The 13,624-nt window shown below is 41.8% G+C and overlaps 1 protein-coding gene across 5 annotated transcripts in view; it reads right to left on the bottom strand.

Annotated features, from left to right (window-relative positions):
* ACLY (ATP citrate lyase) overlaps window positions 1-13,624 on the bottom strand; it is a 53,943-nt gene that overhangs the window by 14,257 nt on the left and 26,062 nt on the right. For all 5 annotated transcript variants that reach the window (XM_077164390.1, XM_077164391.1, XM_077164394.1 and 2 more), the window contains 5 exons: window positions 11,391-11,495; window positions 9,751-9,947; window positions 7,124-7,205; window positions 6,322-6,432; window positions 1,768-1,895 (listed from right to left, as the gene is read on the bottom strand). In XM_077164390.1, the coding sequence (XP_077020505.1) occupies window positions 1,768-1,895; window positions 6,322-6,432; window positions 7,124-7,205; window positions 9,751-9,947; window positions 11,391-11,495 (623 nt within the window). The remainder of the gene's footprint in view (window positions 1-1,767; window positions 1,896-6,321; window positions 6,433-7,123; window positions 7,206-9,750; window positions 9,948-11,390; window positions 11,496-13,624) is intronic.

The raw sequence follows: 13,624 nt of genomic DNA, 5'->3' as shown, positions 1-13,624 counted from the left end.
TCTTGGTTGTTGTTCTGGCTCCAAACACTTAAAAAAGCTTAATTCTGCCTATGCCTGGAGCAGTGGAGCCTGAGAAGCCTTGCAGCTGTATCCAAAGAGCAGTCAAGCTGTAGAAACATCTCCACCAAAACTAAAGAGAAAAATCCTTTTCAGAGAAGGACCCCTGTGCCTCAGGATTGCCAATCAAGAGCTTAAGTTGGTACGTTGCTCTGTGTATCTCCAGGTCCTATGTGCCCCCTCCTTTCCTTCAGGGCCCAGACCTTTTCAAATCCCAAAAACACTACGTTTTTTTTTTTTTTCCTTTCTTTTTTTTTTGCCCCTCTGCGCCGGGGCAAAACCCAGAGACCTCTGCTTTTACCCAAGGTTCAGCTGAGCTGGGAGCCTATTTTTAGTAGTCAGAATTTGTTAATTCATTCCACAATTGGAGTCTGGTTGTGCTCAGCCAGTGCTGCTGGTAAACTCTCTTTCCTTTCCCTTCTGGGAAGCAGCCTGTGGGGGAAGAGAACCAGCCGCAACTCACAGTTCTCGGTGGGCTCGCAGCCAGTCCTGCTGGTCCAGACTGGTGAATGCTGTGTCTCCAGTCACTGACATAGCCCCAGCAGTTGTTCTGTACTGTTCCTGGTTATTTATTAATTGCTCTGGAGGACGAACTAAATCCCACACTTTGCTAAGCTGCCTTCTTGGCCCTCCTTGATCCCTAGTGTTTATTAATGAACAGCCTTGTGTCGGCCCAGAACTAGCCCACTCCAATGCCAAAACTGTCTTGATAGGGGAGCTGGATCTAACCAAAACTGGACTTCCTGACATGTGGAGTAACTTAAACTCTCATCTTTAAGTGACCTATACCTCATTACAATACTACAAATCATGCCCATCATCATATTAAGGCCATCATTTTCTTACATTTTATGACTAAGCATGTAATCAATCTGCATATGCTCAATAATTATATCATCTCTAACCTCATCTCAAGCCATTCACTCATTATACTAAAATCTGTCCATCTTTTCATACAATAAAATTATCAGAATTACTGCAGTTTGAGGAGACAGATTTTTAGGCCAACAGGCCATCTGATTTCCAGCTTTGTGCTTAGCACTAACCTCTTTCTCTCTCTGAAACTGCAGTATCTCAGAAATTGGTCATCTGAGTGCACTGAGCAGAGAACCCACCACTTTTGATTGGTATCAGGAACACCCCTTGGTCCCCAAACACTTCAACTCTGCACCCTCTACTGTCAACGGCTTATCCTTACCAGCTGGATTCCCAAGGGCTAAATGAAAACAAGTACAGTCAAATTTGCTTCCTCCCCACATATCTCTGAATAGGGCTTTATAAAAAGCAGAGACTGGAGTCCAAGGAAGGACAAAAGAGGAGAAGCCCAGGCAGGTTTAAGTGGCAGAAGCAGGAAGGGTCAACTGGATATTCAATTCATCACTTGAGAGAAGTGACACCCTCTAAATGTTTCTATGCCCATCTCTCATTTGTGGTCACCAACTCTCAGCCAAGTATGAAGGAACTGGACACATTCTCAATATCAGCCTGAATGGCCTACAACTGGGCAAGAGAAAGTTGCTGCTTCTATGAACAAAACAAAACAAAAGTTAAAAACAGAGAAAGGATTTTGGACCACCCACATAGCTGTACTGGATACCCAAGAAGGATCAGGAATATGAGAGAGATGCTCCTAGGATAGAGGGGCTGCTGTCCTCAGGAGGGATTTCGAAAGGGGAAGGGAAACTGGCATCTTCCCCAAGATCCACTTACTGGATGATTTCTCCAAGCTCATCGAAACTCCGGGGCACAAACACTCCTGCCTCCTTCAAAGCCTGGTTCTTGGCTACTGCAGTTTCAGAAGCCTGGTTAGCACATGCTCCAGCATGGCCAAACTGTACCTGGAAGGCAAAGGAGAACAGTTTTACTGGGTCTGTTAATCCCAAGAGAGAACACAAAGGAGCCAGGGAAATGTCAGCACTGTGCTAAATGTGTTACATGAAGCACTTCTTTCAAGCCTCAACCAACTTACTAAATAGGTATGACAGATGATACCCATTTTATAGATGAGGAAACCAGGCACAGAGAGGTTCAGGAGCTTACTTAAGGTCATACAACTAGTGCATCTTAGAGTCAGGATACAAAGCTGGCAGCCCAACTCTAGAATCAAGTTCTTAATACTGAGTCACATTCAGCTTCCCCGGGGCAGTGGTGAGGGAGATGAGGAATAGGGTTTGGTTCTGAGTGACATGAGAGAAACAAGGTTGCAAACTGGCAGCCTTAGGCTAAGTTGAACTCACAAACATGATGTGACTGTCCCACACATCTTTTATAAACTATGCACCGATATTTCAAATAAACCACCAGAAGATTTCATTTAAACAAATTCTCACTTTCTTTCAAAAGAAGGTTGTGCATCACCAAGCCCATATTCCTATGGTTACAATCCCCTAGAGCCAAACAGCCATTACCCTCTTCTACCTCAGCATGTACTGAGATGAAATATAAATGTGACAATTGGATATGGGGTTTGACTGGCTGTAGAGACTGAGCAAGAGGAAAGAAAAAAACAATCAGAAGAGCAAAGTGACAACTGTGTTTTCTTTTCAATCAAGCAACAGGAAAAATGAATTAGCCTAATATAGCATCAGGCACCAAAGCTGAAAAATACAGAAACGGGGTGGGATGGGGAATCACAATCATAACTAACCTGTTCATAATACTACGTCCAGGCACTTTTCTAAGAGCTTTCCTCAGTTCATCTTTCCAATAATGATGATTTTTTTGCTATAAATAGGGAAAGGGAAGCACAGAGGGGTAAAGTAATTTGCTCAAGTTCACAAAGCAAATACGTGGCATCTGAACCCAGGAAATTTGGCCTCAGAGCCTGTGCTCCTAATCATTAAATAAAATAAAAGGGGCCTTTAATGGTAAAAAGGTTAGGAAGCCCTGCTCTGCTTAAAAAACTTGAGAACATGTGCCTTCTTTGTAGAACTAAATTCGCATGGGTGGATAGGGTGGGAAGGAAAAGAGATTCTGTATTCAAACTTAGAAAACGCTAGGTTCATGTCCTCAATCATGAGGCTTACTCTTGTGAAGCATATGTAGGTAGCGGAGAAGCTTAGACTACCTATAGGCATGCCTAAGAGTTACTTCTGGAGGACCTCTGTTGTTGCTCAGTTGTGGCCTCAGTCTCTCTAAGCCCAACTCTGCAAGTGAAGTCATTGCCCTACCCCCTACGTGGGACATGATATCCAGGGGTGAAAGTCTCTCTGGTAATGTGGGAGCGGACTCCCAGGGATGAATCCAGACCTGGCACCGTGGGATCAACAATTCATCCTGACCAAATGGGGGAAAAGAGGTATAATTAATAAAGTATCAGTGGCAGACAGAGTTCAAATAGAGTTGAGAGGCTACTCGGGAGGTTGCTCTTATGCAAGCTTCAGTTAGACCTTGCTACCTATCATAACCTGCAACCCCCAACCAGGACCATTCTAGTCAATCCTAAAGAACACCTAGGGCAATTTATAAGATTTCACAAGGGTTCCAAGCATTAGAGTAACTTGCCAGAACCTACAACCTCCAGACAGGTCCCTGGTCCAGATAAGTCCTGAAACCTAGAGGGTCCAGCCTCTCCAGAACATCAGCTAGTTCCATCTCTCTAGCCCATATTAGTGACAGACCCTTCCAATATCCAAAATTTAGAATTGCCATAGCCCAAACAACCACAATGAGAGATTTGGAAAGACCATCGGTGATGGTGGAATTATACATAGAAGATAGGACTTAACAAATGAACAGGAATGCTGAATCATTACATTGTTACCTCTTTTAGAACAGCTGGAACTAAAAACCTAAAATTGTGACATTGTAACCCATGTCTAAGCCTGAAATATGTTCTACAACTAATTGTGGTGCTATGCTTGGAAATTTATAGCTTTTTTGTATATATGTTTTTATTCGCAAAAAAAAGGAAAAAAAAGTCGATTGTGATGATAAAATATTTAAGCCTTCTAGCCTCCTATATTCTGGAGTAGCTAGAAGTAAAAATATGAGAGGATCATATGGTAGCCCATAACAAACTCTGCAATCTATCCTGTAACTACCTTTTGAAGAGTGCTTTGAAAACTACTGCTTTTTTTATTTTTTTGCTTTGTATATATGTTACACTATACAATAAAAAAATTTAAAAAAAAATAAATAAAATGCTTGGTTCAAGGAAGTTAAAGTATAACTCTGAAAGTTCTCATGACTAAAACCAAAATTTTTAAGATGGAGCTGGATTAAACAGCATTTTCCCAACTTACAGAGCCTGCTTGTTTTCTGTTTGGTTTTATGTTTCATTTTGAGGATCAATGCTAGAGGACCAGTGTTTCGTGGACCAAACTTCTGAAAAAGGCCAACTTCACAGTACCCACTTGTCCATACCCCAACTCCCCAGTACTTAATTCAGTTTTCCTAGCTTGCCAGTGAGCACAGATTCTGTTGTATTTCTATCATATCTCCTCTGTAAGCTGAAAGTTCAGCAAGGTCAAGGACTGCGCCTGTTGAAGAATTAAAAAACATCTATTCACTGGCAGCCACTATGTACCATTCTACTTTACCTCATGTTTGAAATTTTATTAAGAAGTTTTAAAAATTAATTTAAACCAATCAGCCAACCACCTCTTGAGGACCTGCCTTACCCCTGAGTTGATGTGTGCCCGGTCACGGAAGGAGCAGGGTGTTTGCCCTCTTGGAAGTGTCTCTGGCAAGGCGTTTAGAAAGCGGGGCTGATAATGCAAAGATTAAGGGATACATAATGGAAGAGGAGGGAGGAATTATTTTGGGCTGGGGGGTGAGAGGGTGGGCAGTGAAGAAGAAATAGAATCAGGGACAGCTTCATGGAATAAGTGGGTTGAAGAATAGAAATAAATAGTTACTACTACTATAAGTACCAGACCCTCTAAATTATTTTCTCATTTAATTCACATAATAATCTTGTATCATTCTCATTTTATAGCTCAGGAAACTGAGGTACAGATCCTCCAACACCTGATTCCAAAGCCTGTGCAAGTAGAGCTCATCTGTGATGAGCTTGACCCTCCCCTTCTCCTTAACTTGGAAAACACGCACACACACACTCACACACATATAATCTATACTTATACAAAATGGACTGTATCATGAGCTTTTACTGCAGCTCATTCTTTCTTACATTTAATACACCTTAAACTCATTCTAGATGAATATATCAAGCTCTACCTCATTCTCTGTGTGTCTGTACAGTTTTTCATTAGATGGATGGTCCGTGTTTACACAGTCCCCTACTGTTGGGCATTTAGGTTGTTTCCAGTTTTTGCTACTACAATGGTGCCACGCATATCCTTGTACATATACTTGGAAACACATGCATATTCACAGGATAAATCCGTAGAAATGGAATTGGTGGTACAAAGGGGGATGTGCATCTTACAATCGGACAAATACTGCCCTCTTGAGGTGGGAAGGAACCTGAAGGGTGACAAAACCTTACTGGTTGGAAATTTTAAGGTTTTAGTATAATGGATTATTATTTCAAGAAGCCTTGGAAGCCAAGTTTTATCTTTTTATAAACATAACATTTAGGGCAAAGCCTCATACTTAGAGGCTGCTCAGTGGCTGCTGATGAACTGATGTGGGTGACAAGTATCTGTTTCCCTTGGTTTCTTCATCTATAACTGGATGAGCGTCTTCAAGATAGAGGATTCTCTAAACTGGAGTACAGGGGCAGAGGTCTGGCTTGTAATATCCCAACAGAAACCCAATAACAGGCTCAATGTCTTTATTTTATATTTATATAAAGTGCCGAGACTTTCACATACATTTCATCATTTTAACAATAATTAATACCAAGAACAAGTCTCCTTTCCTTCTAAAACCTCTCTCCACAATGAACTCCTCATCATGCACCTGCCCAGGTGAGCCTAGGGTGCCTCCCCTTCCACCTTGACTTTTCTTTCACTCAACAAACTCCTCCTCATTCCTTAAGATACAGTTTGAACATCACCTTCTCAAATACTCAGACAATATGTTGCTCCCTGACTCCAGGCCCCCACAGCACTATTTCTACCCTATAAAGGGACCTGGAGACTTGGTCTGGCCTTAATCTGCTCATAAGTTTCTCCTCCAACCAGATATAAGCTCCTAGAGAATAGGGCCATGACTGGACTTTGAAACAACCAAGCAAATGATAAATGTTTACCAAAGGAACAAGCTGCTTAGTAAGATGACAACAAATTCACCTCCAATACTCCCTCCACTTGGTCTCCTGACTCCCTGCCCAGAAGCAGGCAGTGTGGGCCATACCTCGGAAGAGAACATGGTGGCGCAGGTCCCAATGCACCAGCAGACCACGGGCTTGGTGATGCGGCCCTCCTTGATGCCCCGGCAGATCTTATATTCCTCGGTGCCCCCTATCTGCCAAAGAGCAGTGAACAAGACAAAGCCCACAGTTAGCTGAGCCCATCCTGAACTGTTCCAAGAGCAGTTCTACCAGCTAAATTTACTGAGATCAGGAAACATGGCCCCAAATTGGGCAGGGTCTAAAGTCCTCAAGTGTCCTTGTGAGTTAGAATCTGGCTACAAAATAAGGGTACAGGAGCTTTGGCCAAATAACAGAAAGGAGTTTAGTTTCATCCTGGAAGGTTCAGATTATAGGCAAGGAGGAATTCTAAAGGGACAGCAGGTCTACTCAGGGAAGTACCTGGGATACTCCTTTCCTGATTTGGGGATATAAGATATTTAGGAACAGATCTGCACAGAGGAATGAGCAAATGGGGCTATACAACTTAAAAAAAAAAAAAGTACTTTTTTAGCTATCCACCTGGAAGAGACCATGGCAGGCCAGTGCAAAGCTTCTGTATTGGAGATATGCCTCATGACACCAGGAGATAAAAACTCCTTTTTTAGGTACATATACGACAGTGTTAAATAGTGACAATCTCTAAGTCTCAGGGTCTAGGGGGCAGGGTTACCAGGAATTGCCACTTTAAGTTACATCTAATGAAAATGCTTGAATTTCTTTAAAAATTTCAGGTCATGCATTATTTTTACAATTAGAAAAAAAAAAGTTTTCTTTTTGAGGTACATTTGAAAAAAAAAAACTCACCTCTCCAAGAACCACAATCATTTTGACTCCTGGAGTGTCTTGATAACGTAAGACATGGTCCATAAATGTTGAGCCAGGGTACCTGTCCAAAGAAGGGACACATACTGGATCAGGAGGAAGCTTAGGTGAGTATGCGTACAGGTGTGAGAAGCATGCTCATGCTAGGAACACAATGGGTACGGATACCCAGTAAGGGTCCAGAGATGTCTTAGGAATAATGAGGGTAGGAAATGGAGCTCAATGAAAATAATAGAAGAGGAGCTCTTTAACTTGCACGAGAGAAGACTGGGTACAAAATAAGACCCAGAGGGCAGGCCACGGTGGCTCAGCAGGCAAGAATACTTGCCTGCCATGCCAGAGGACCCGGGTTCGATTCCTGGTGCCTGCCCATGTAAATAAATAAATAAATAAATAAGACCCCGAGAGGTCTACTTGGCAGTAAGAGATGCCCTGGAGAGCACATGTACAAGTGGTTTTAAAATATATCCAAAAATTCTCTGAAAAAGGTAGAGGCTAAAAATGGGCGAGATTTAGTGATTTGCTCCTAACGAACAAAACATGACAGAAATTATTCTAAGACATTGACTTCCATGGCTAAGTTATAAAAAAGAATAGCTTCTGCCTGGCACTGTCTCTCTTGAGGTGCTCACGTTGGGGCCATGTCCTAAGGACACTCAAGCAGCTTACAGAAGCCCACATTAAGAAGAACCAACTAGGGGTATGGCATGCAAAAAAATTTTTTTTTCTATTTTGTTTTATTTTCCTGTTGTCTTTTTATTTTTTTTTCTGAATTGATGCAAATGTTCTAGGAAATGATCATGATGATGAATATGCAACTACGTGATGATATTGTGAATTACTGATTATATATGTAGAATAGAACGAGTATATATTAAGAATGTTTGTGTTTCTACCTAAGACAGATAAAGATACCACAAGGAAAGAAAACTACAGACCAATATCTCTTATGAATATAGATACAAAGAAATTCAACAAAATACTAGAAAATAGCATCTAACAGCATATTAACAAATGATGCACCATGATCAAGTGGGATACTGTGCTGGTTTGAAACTGTTATTTACCAAGGAAAAGCTATATTCTTTAATCCTAATTCAATATTGTTGAGTGAGCTTTTTTTTCTGGTGTTTTTTTTGTTGTTGTTGCTTTTGTATTTGTTTTGCCACACCAAATGTGCTGGTTTGAAAGGAATTTTTTTGTATTAAGGTTGTTTCCATGGAGTTGTGACCCACCCAATTAAGGATGAGACCTTTTGCTAGGTGGTTATCATGGGGGTGTGTCTCTACCCACTTAAGGTGGGGGGGCTTACTGGAGGCCTTTAAGAAGGAACCATTTCAGAAAAAACTTCAGAGCTGACACAGAGACGTTTGGAAAAAAAAAAAAAAAGAATGTTTGTGTTTCTTTCCTGTAATTTTTTTTAAATTAATAAAAAAATTTTTTTTAAAGTTACCACCCACAATTGAGTGGGTCATTTCTCCTTGGAAATAATAAAATGATCCCACCCAGAAAAAAAAAAAAAAAAAAAAGAAGAACCAACTTGCCAGTCATGCAAACGAGGCACCCCTGGCTCCAGTCATGCCTGCAGATGGCTGCAGCCCTGATAACCTGTAACTGCAACCTTACAACAGACTTCAAAGCCAGGATTGCCCACTTGAGCCTTTTATAAAGCAATAGAAAATTAATACAATGTGCCAAGCTAGATCCCACGGACCACCAAAGATGGCAGGTTGTTACTACAAGATCTATGTCTTGTTTTGTCTTTTGTTTCTATTATCACACGAGTTTGTAAAAGGATTGCTTAAGGCCAAGCTGGCATCTCTGCAAATCTTCATGAGTCTTTGGTATACTCAAGAACATTATAAACCCCAGGGGACAGTATAACAAAGCATTTTCCAAACTTATTTGACCAGGACCTTTTGTCAGAGAGCACCTGTGGACTAGGATTCCCAGGTTACCTGACAGAAACCTCCGTCAGAGTCCTTCCTCACCCAGACAACCCAGATATGCCACCTGAAATGATCTGGTGAAGCTAGGGAGATTGACAAAATGACTCAGTCTCTTCACAGCTTTTGGCCTCTGAGCTAAGCAGCAGTAGTAAGAAACAATCAGGAAGGTTAACATTTACTATGAACTTACTGAGTGCTGGGCATTTACCCTAAGACACTCCTCTAACAATCCCATGCAGTGGGGGCTACTATATTTTCCATTTGATATGTAAGGATGCTGGTGGTCTAGGGAGGTAAGTAACCTGCCTAGGATGCCCCACCTGGTAAACAGAGAAACTGGGACTTGAACACCTTGGTCAGATTTCAGAGTAGGCCCTGCTTACCCACTGCACTCTGCTACCTCCCTATGACCGCACCTCAGAAGACAGAGAGAATTAACTTGAAACCCCAAACACCTTTGAACAACACCTTCCACGCATTTTCTGATTTTATGTTAATGTAAATTCTGTGACAGGACAGAGATGCCTTGGGGCCTAGAACTCAGGGGCAGTGAGCTGAGATCATAGAAGCCAGCATCCTGTCTCCTGGTCTGCTGCTCTCAGTCAGGTCTCCATCCCTCGGTACAGGAACCACCCTTGCAGCCGACTGCTCACTGCTCACCTGTCCCCGCCAATGGCCACACCCTCATAAACACCGTCTGTGGTCCGGGAGATGATATTGTTGAGCTCGTTGGACATGCCTCCAGAACGCGAGACGTAAGCCACGCTACCAGGGCGGTACAGCTTGGAGGCTAGGATGTTGTCCAGCATTCCGCCTGTATTCCCAATCTTAAAGCACCCAGGCTTGATGCCCCCAACCTGCAGGGGCCAAAAGAGCAGTCAGGAAGGGAGGAAGGGAAGGAGGGGGTGCAAATCCCTGACCAACCACAGAGGTCAGGGGATCACAAAGCCCCAGTGTTACCTACCCAGCCAGGCTCGAAAGAAAATGGCCAGCAGAACTAACCTGCCCATTGAGTTTCCTGCTTAAGAAAAATCTCTTCTGTCCCTCAAAAAACATTACAGGAAAGAGGAGAGCCTTATTTGCAAAGCACAGCTCTCTACTACAGATTCAGATGAGTAAACACAGAGTTGGGTCACCACCCTTGCTCCAGAAATACAGGTGCACCTCACATTTAAAAACCACCCCCTCCCTCTGAAATGAAAGGTCTCTTGTTTAGTTCAAAAACCTTAGCTTAAGACAAAGTTTTTAATACAACAACTAAGTAAAACCAAGGAACAAAAAAAATAAGGGTTCTAGATAGCTTTTTCTTTGATTTGTAGTTAAAAGAAAAATCAAAGATTCTGCTATGCTACTTATACCTAAGAGACACTCCAGAGAACCTCTTTTGTTGCTCAGACATGGCCTCTCTCTCTCTCAGCCAACTCTGCAAATAAATTCACTACCCTCCTCCCTAAGTGGGACATGACTCTCAGGGATGTATATCTCCCCGGCAACATGACATGACTCCCAGGGATGAGCCTGGCCCTGGCATTGTGCGATTGAGAATAACTTCTTGACTAAAAGGGGAAAAATAATGAAACAAAACAAAATTTTAGTGACTGAGAGAGTTCAAATAGAATCGAGAGGTCATTCTGGATGTTATTATGCATTATATAGATATGACTTTTTTATTTCTAGTATATTAGAAAAGCTAGAAGGAAATTCCTGAAACTGCTGAATTGTACTCCAGGAGAATGAATTCTGGATGATGATGGTATAACTATATCGCTTTTATCGTGTGACTGTGTGACTGTGAAAACCTTGTGACTAACACTCCCTTTATCCAGTGTATGGGCAGATGAATAATGAAATAAAGAAAAAATAAATAAATAGTAGAGGGGGATAAGTGGTATGGGATATTACCATGTTCTTTATTTTTATTTTTTTCTTGGAGTAATGAAAATATTCTAAAATTGACTGTGGTGATGAATGCACAAATACATGATGATACTTTGAGCCACTGATTGTATACTATGGATGGATTGTTTGATGCATAAATATATCTCAATAAAATGGCATTAAAAAAGAAGACTGCTATGGCTGTAGGAGGGTAGAAAAAAAAATCTTTTCACTCGTCCCATGAAACTATAAAGGTGATATGGACTGAGGAAAGAGCCAATGGATGGACTTCTGTCAAGTACTCCCTAAATCTTTCTGACAAGGAGTGAGACTGAAGAGTCACTAAGCAAACTTCCTAAGGGTCTGGAACTTCATAAAATAGCCTCCAACTTAAACAAAGGCTTTCCAGAGGGGGAGCTCACGGTAGCAGGTCCAATGATGGTCACTCCCTTCTGGTCCGCCTTCTTGATCAGCTTCCTCGTGAGGGCCTCGGGGATGCCTTCCGCTATGATAGCGATGGTCCGGATCTAGGGGATGAGAGCAGCTCCTTCCCATTAACCTTTCATCTCAAAAGGAGAAATGAGGGCCCCCCATGCCCCCTTTCAAACTCTTAGATCAAAGTATATTAAGGGTCTGTGCCTCCTACTTGCCACAGGAATATCCTGTTTCTACCCTGGTCATGTCAGCCCTCTTTTAAAAACTAATTTCCACTGGTTAACACCAGAGTGACTCAGGAACTGAGCAGGAGCAAATGTTCCCAAATATCTGCCACAATCAAAGTTGTTATATTCTGTCACACCCCAAAACCTGTAACACTTAGACTGACCTGTTCCCTACATGTTTTTGTGCCTGCTCCCAAAGCAGCTATCTTTGGTTTTCTCCATTTTACCCTCTAAATCTCTGACTCTATATCTCCTGCAGGGCCAGTACATGAGAGAAATGAGCTGCTTCCACACTCAGACCAGGGAGTGGGCTAGAGGAGAAAGCCAGAAGGAGATGAAGGTGGGCAGGAAAGACCTAAAAACCATCTGTATTTCCCTCTAGACCTGGAGTCAGCAAATGTTTTCTCTAAAGAGCCAAAGAGTAAGTATTTTAGGCTTTGTGGGTCACATGGTCTCTGCAGCAACTATTCAACCCTACCGTTGAGCATGAAAGCAATCATGGGCAATATGTACATGAACGAGAGCGGCTGTGTTCTGATAAAACGCTATTTACAAAAACCAGCAGTAGGCTATATTTGGCCCTTCGATTGTAGTCTGCCAATCTTCACTCTAGACTGAAAAAGTAGCTTGTTTCTAGCAGGTGTACTTTCTTTTTCATTTCTTCTAGATATCAAAACAAGTTTCTATTCTCTAGTCATAGAAGTCTATCAATTTGACAGATATGTTATGCTTTTAAAATCCAAACAGTGGGCCACGGTGGCTCAGCAGGCAGAGTGCTTGCCTGCCATGCCAGAGGACCCGGGTTCGATTCCTAGTGCCTGCCCATGTTAAAAAAAACAAACAAACAAAAAAAACCATTATTAAAAAAAAAAAAAAATCCAAACAGTGCGTGTTGGCAAAGATACAAGGAAGCAGACTGTGCTGGTTTGAAAAGATGTATGTCCCCTGAAAAAGCCATGTTTTAATCTAAATTCCATTTCATAAAGTCAGAATAATCCCTATTCAATACTATATGTCTGAAACTGTAATCAGATCATCTCCCTGGAGATGTGATTTAATCAAGAATGGTAGTTAAACTGGATTAGATGACAACATGTCTCTACCCATTTGGGTCTTGATAAGCTTCTGGAGTCCTATAAAAGAGGAAACACTTTGGAGAATGAGAGATTCCGAGAGAGCAAAGCAGAACGACATAGCCACGAGAAGCAGAGAGCCCACAAGCCAGCGGCCTTTGGAGATGAAGAAGGAAAACGCCTCCCGGGGAGCTTCATGAAACAGGAAACCAGGGGAAGAAGCTGGTGGATGACGCTGTTCGCCACGTGCCTTTCCAGATGAGAGAGAAACCCTGAACTTCATCAGCCTTCTTGAACTAAGGTATCTTTCCCTGGATGTCTTAGATTGGACATGTCTATAGACTTGTTTTAATTGGGATATTTCCTCAGCCTTAGAACTATAAACCGGCAACTTACTAAATTCCCCTTTTTAAAAGCCATTCTGTTTCTGGTATACTGTATTCCAGCAGTTAGCAAACTAGAATACAGACACTCAAATCACCAATGGGCACTCACAACAAAACAACTTTTTGGAGGGCAGCTGGTCAGGATGGATCAAAGGCTCTCAAACGTGCACACTCTGATGCAGCACTGTGACTACCAGAGACACATGCTAGGGAAACCACTAAGGTTATAGGCAAGTGTCAACCTAAGGAAGTTCATCACAATACCTGAAACGGCAGAAATGAGGCTGCGAGTAAATACTAACAGAGTGAGAAAAGTGGGTTACAAAACAATTACATTCAATATATTCCATTTGTTTGAATCCAGATGAACACATGGATAAGGACATGTTCAAACATTGGCTGTCATGCTGCTAAGATACGGAACTTGAGGTTTTTCTTTCTTTCTATTCATCAGTATTTTTAAATGTTTCTGTAATAAATATGTGATGCTGCTGCAGGAAGAAAATTTATTTAATTCTCTTTTTAAAGTCAATCT

The sequence above is a fragment of the Tamandua tetradactyla genome, chromosome 6, assembly GCF_023851605.1.
Source record: "Tamandua tetradactyla isolate mTamTet1 chromosome 6, mTamTet1.pri, whole genome shotgun sequence".
Lineage (NCBI taxonomy): Eukaryota > Metazoa > Chordata > Mammalia > Pilosa > Myrmecophagidae > Tamandua > Tamandua tetradactyla.
Note: the sequence above shows the minus strand (reverse complement) of the source record. Positions and strands in the feature narration are given on the sequence as shown.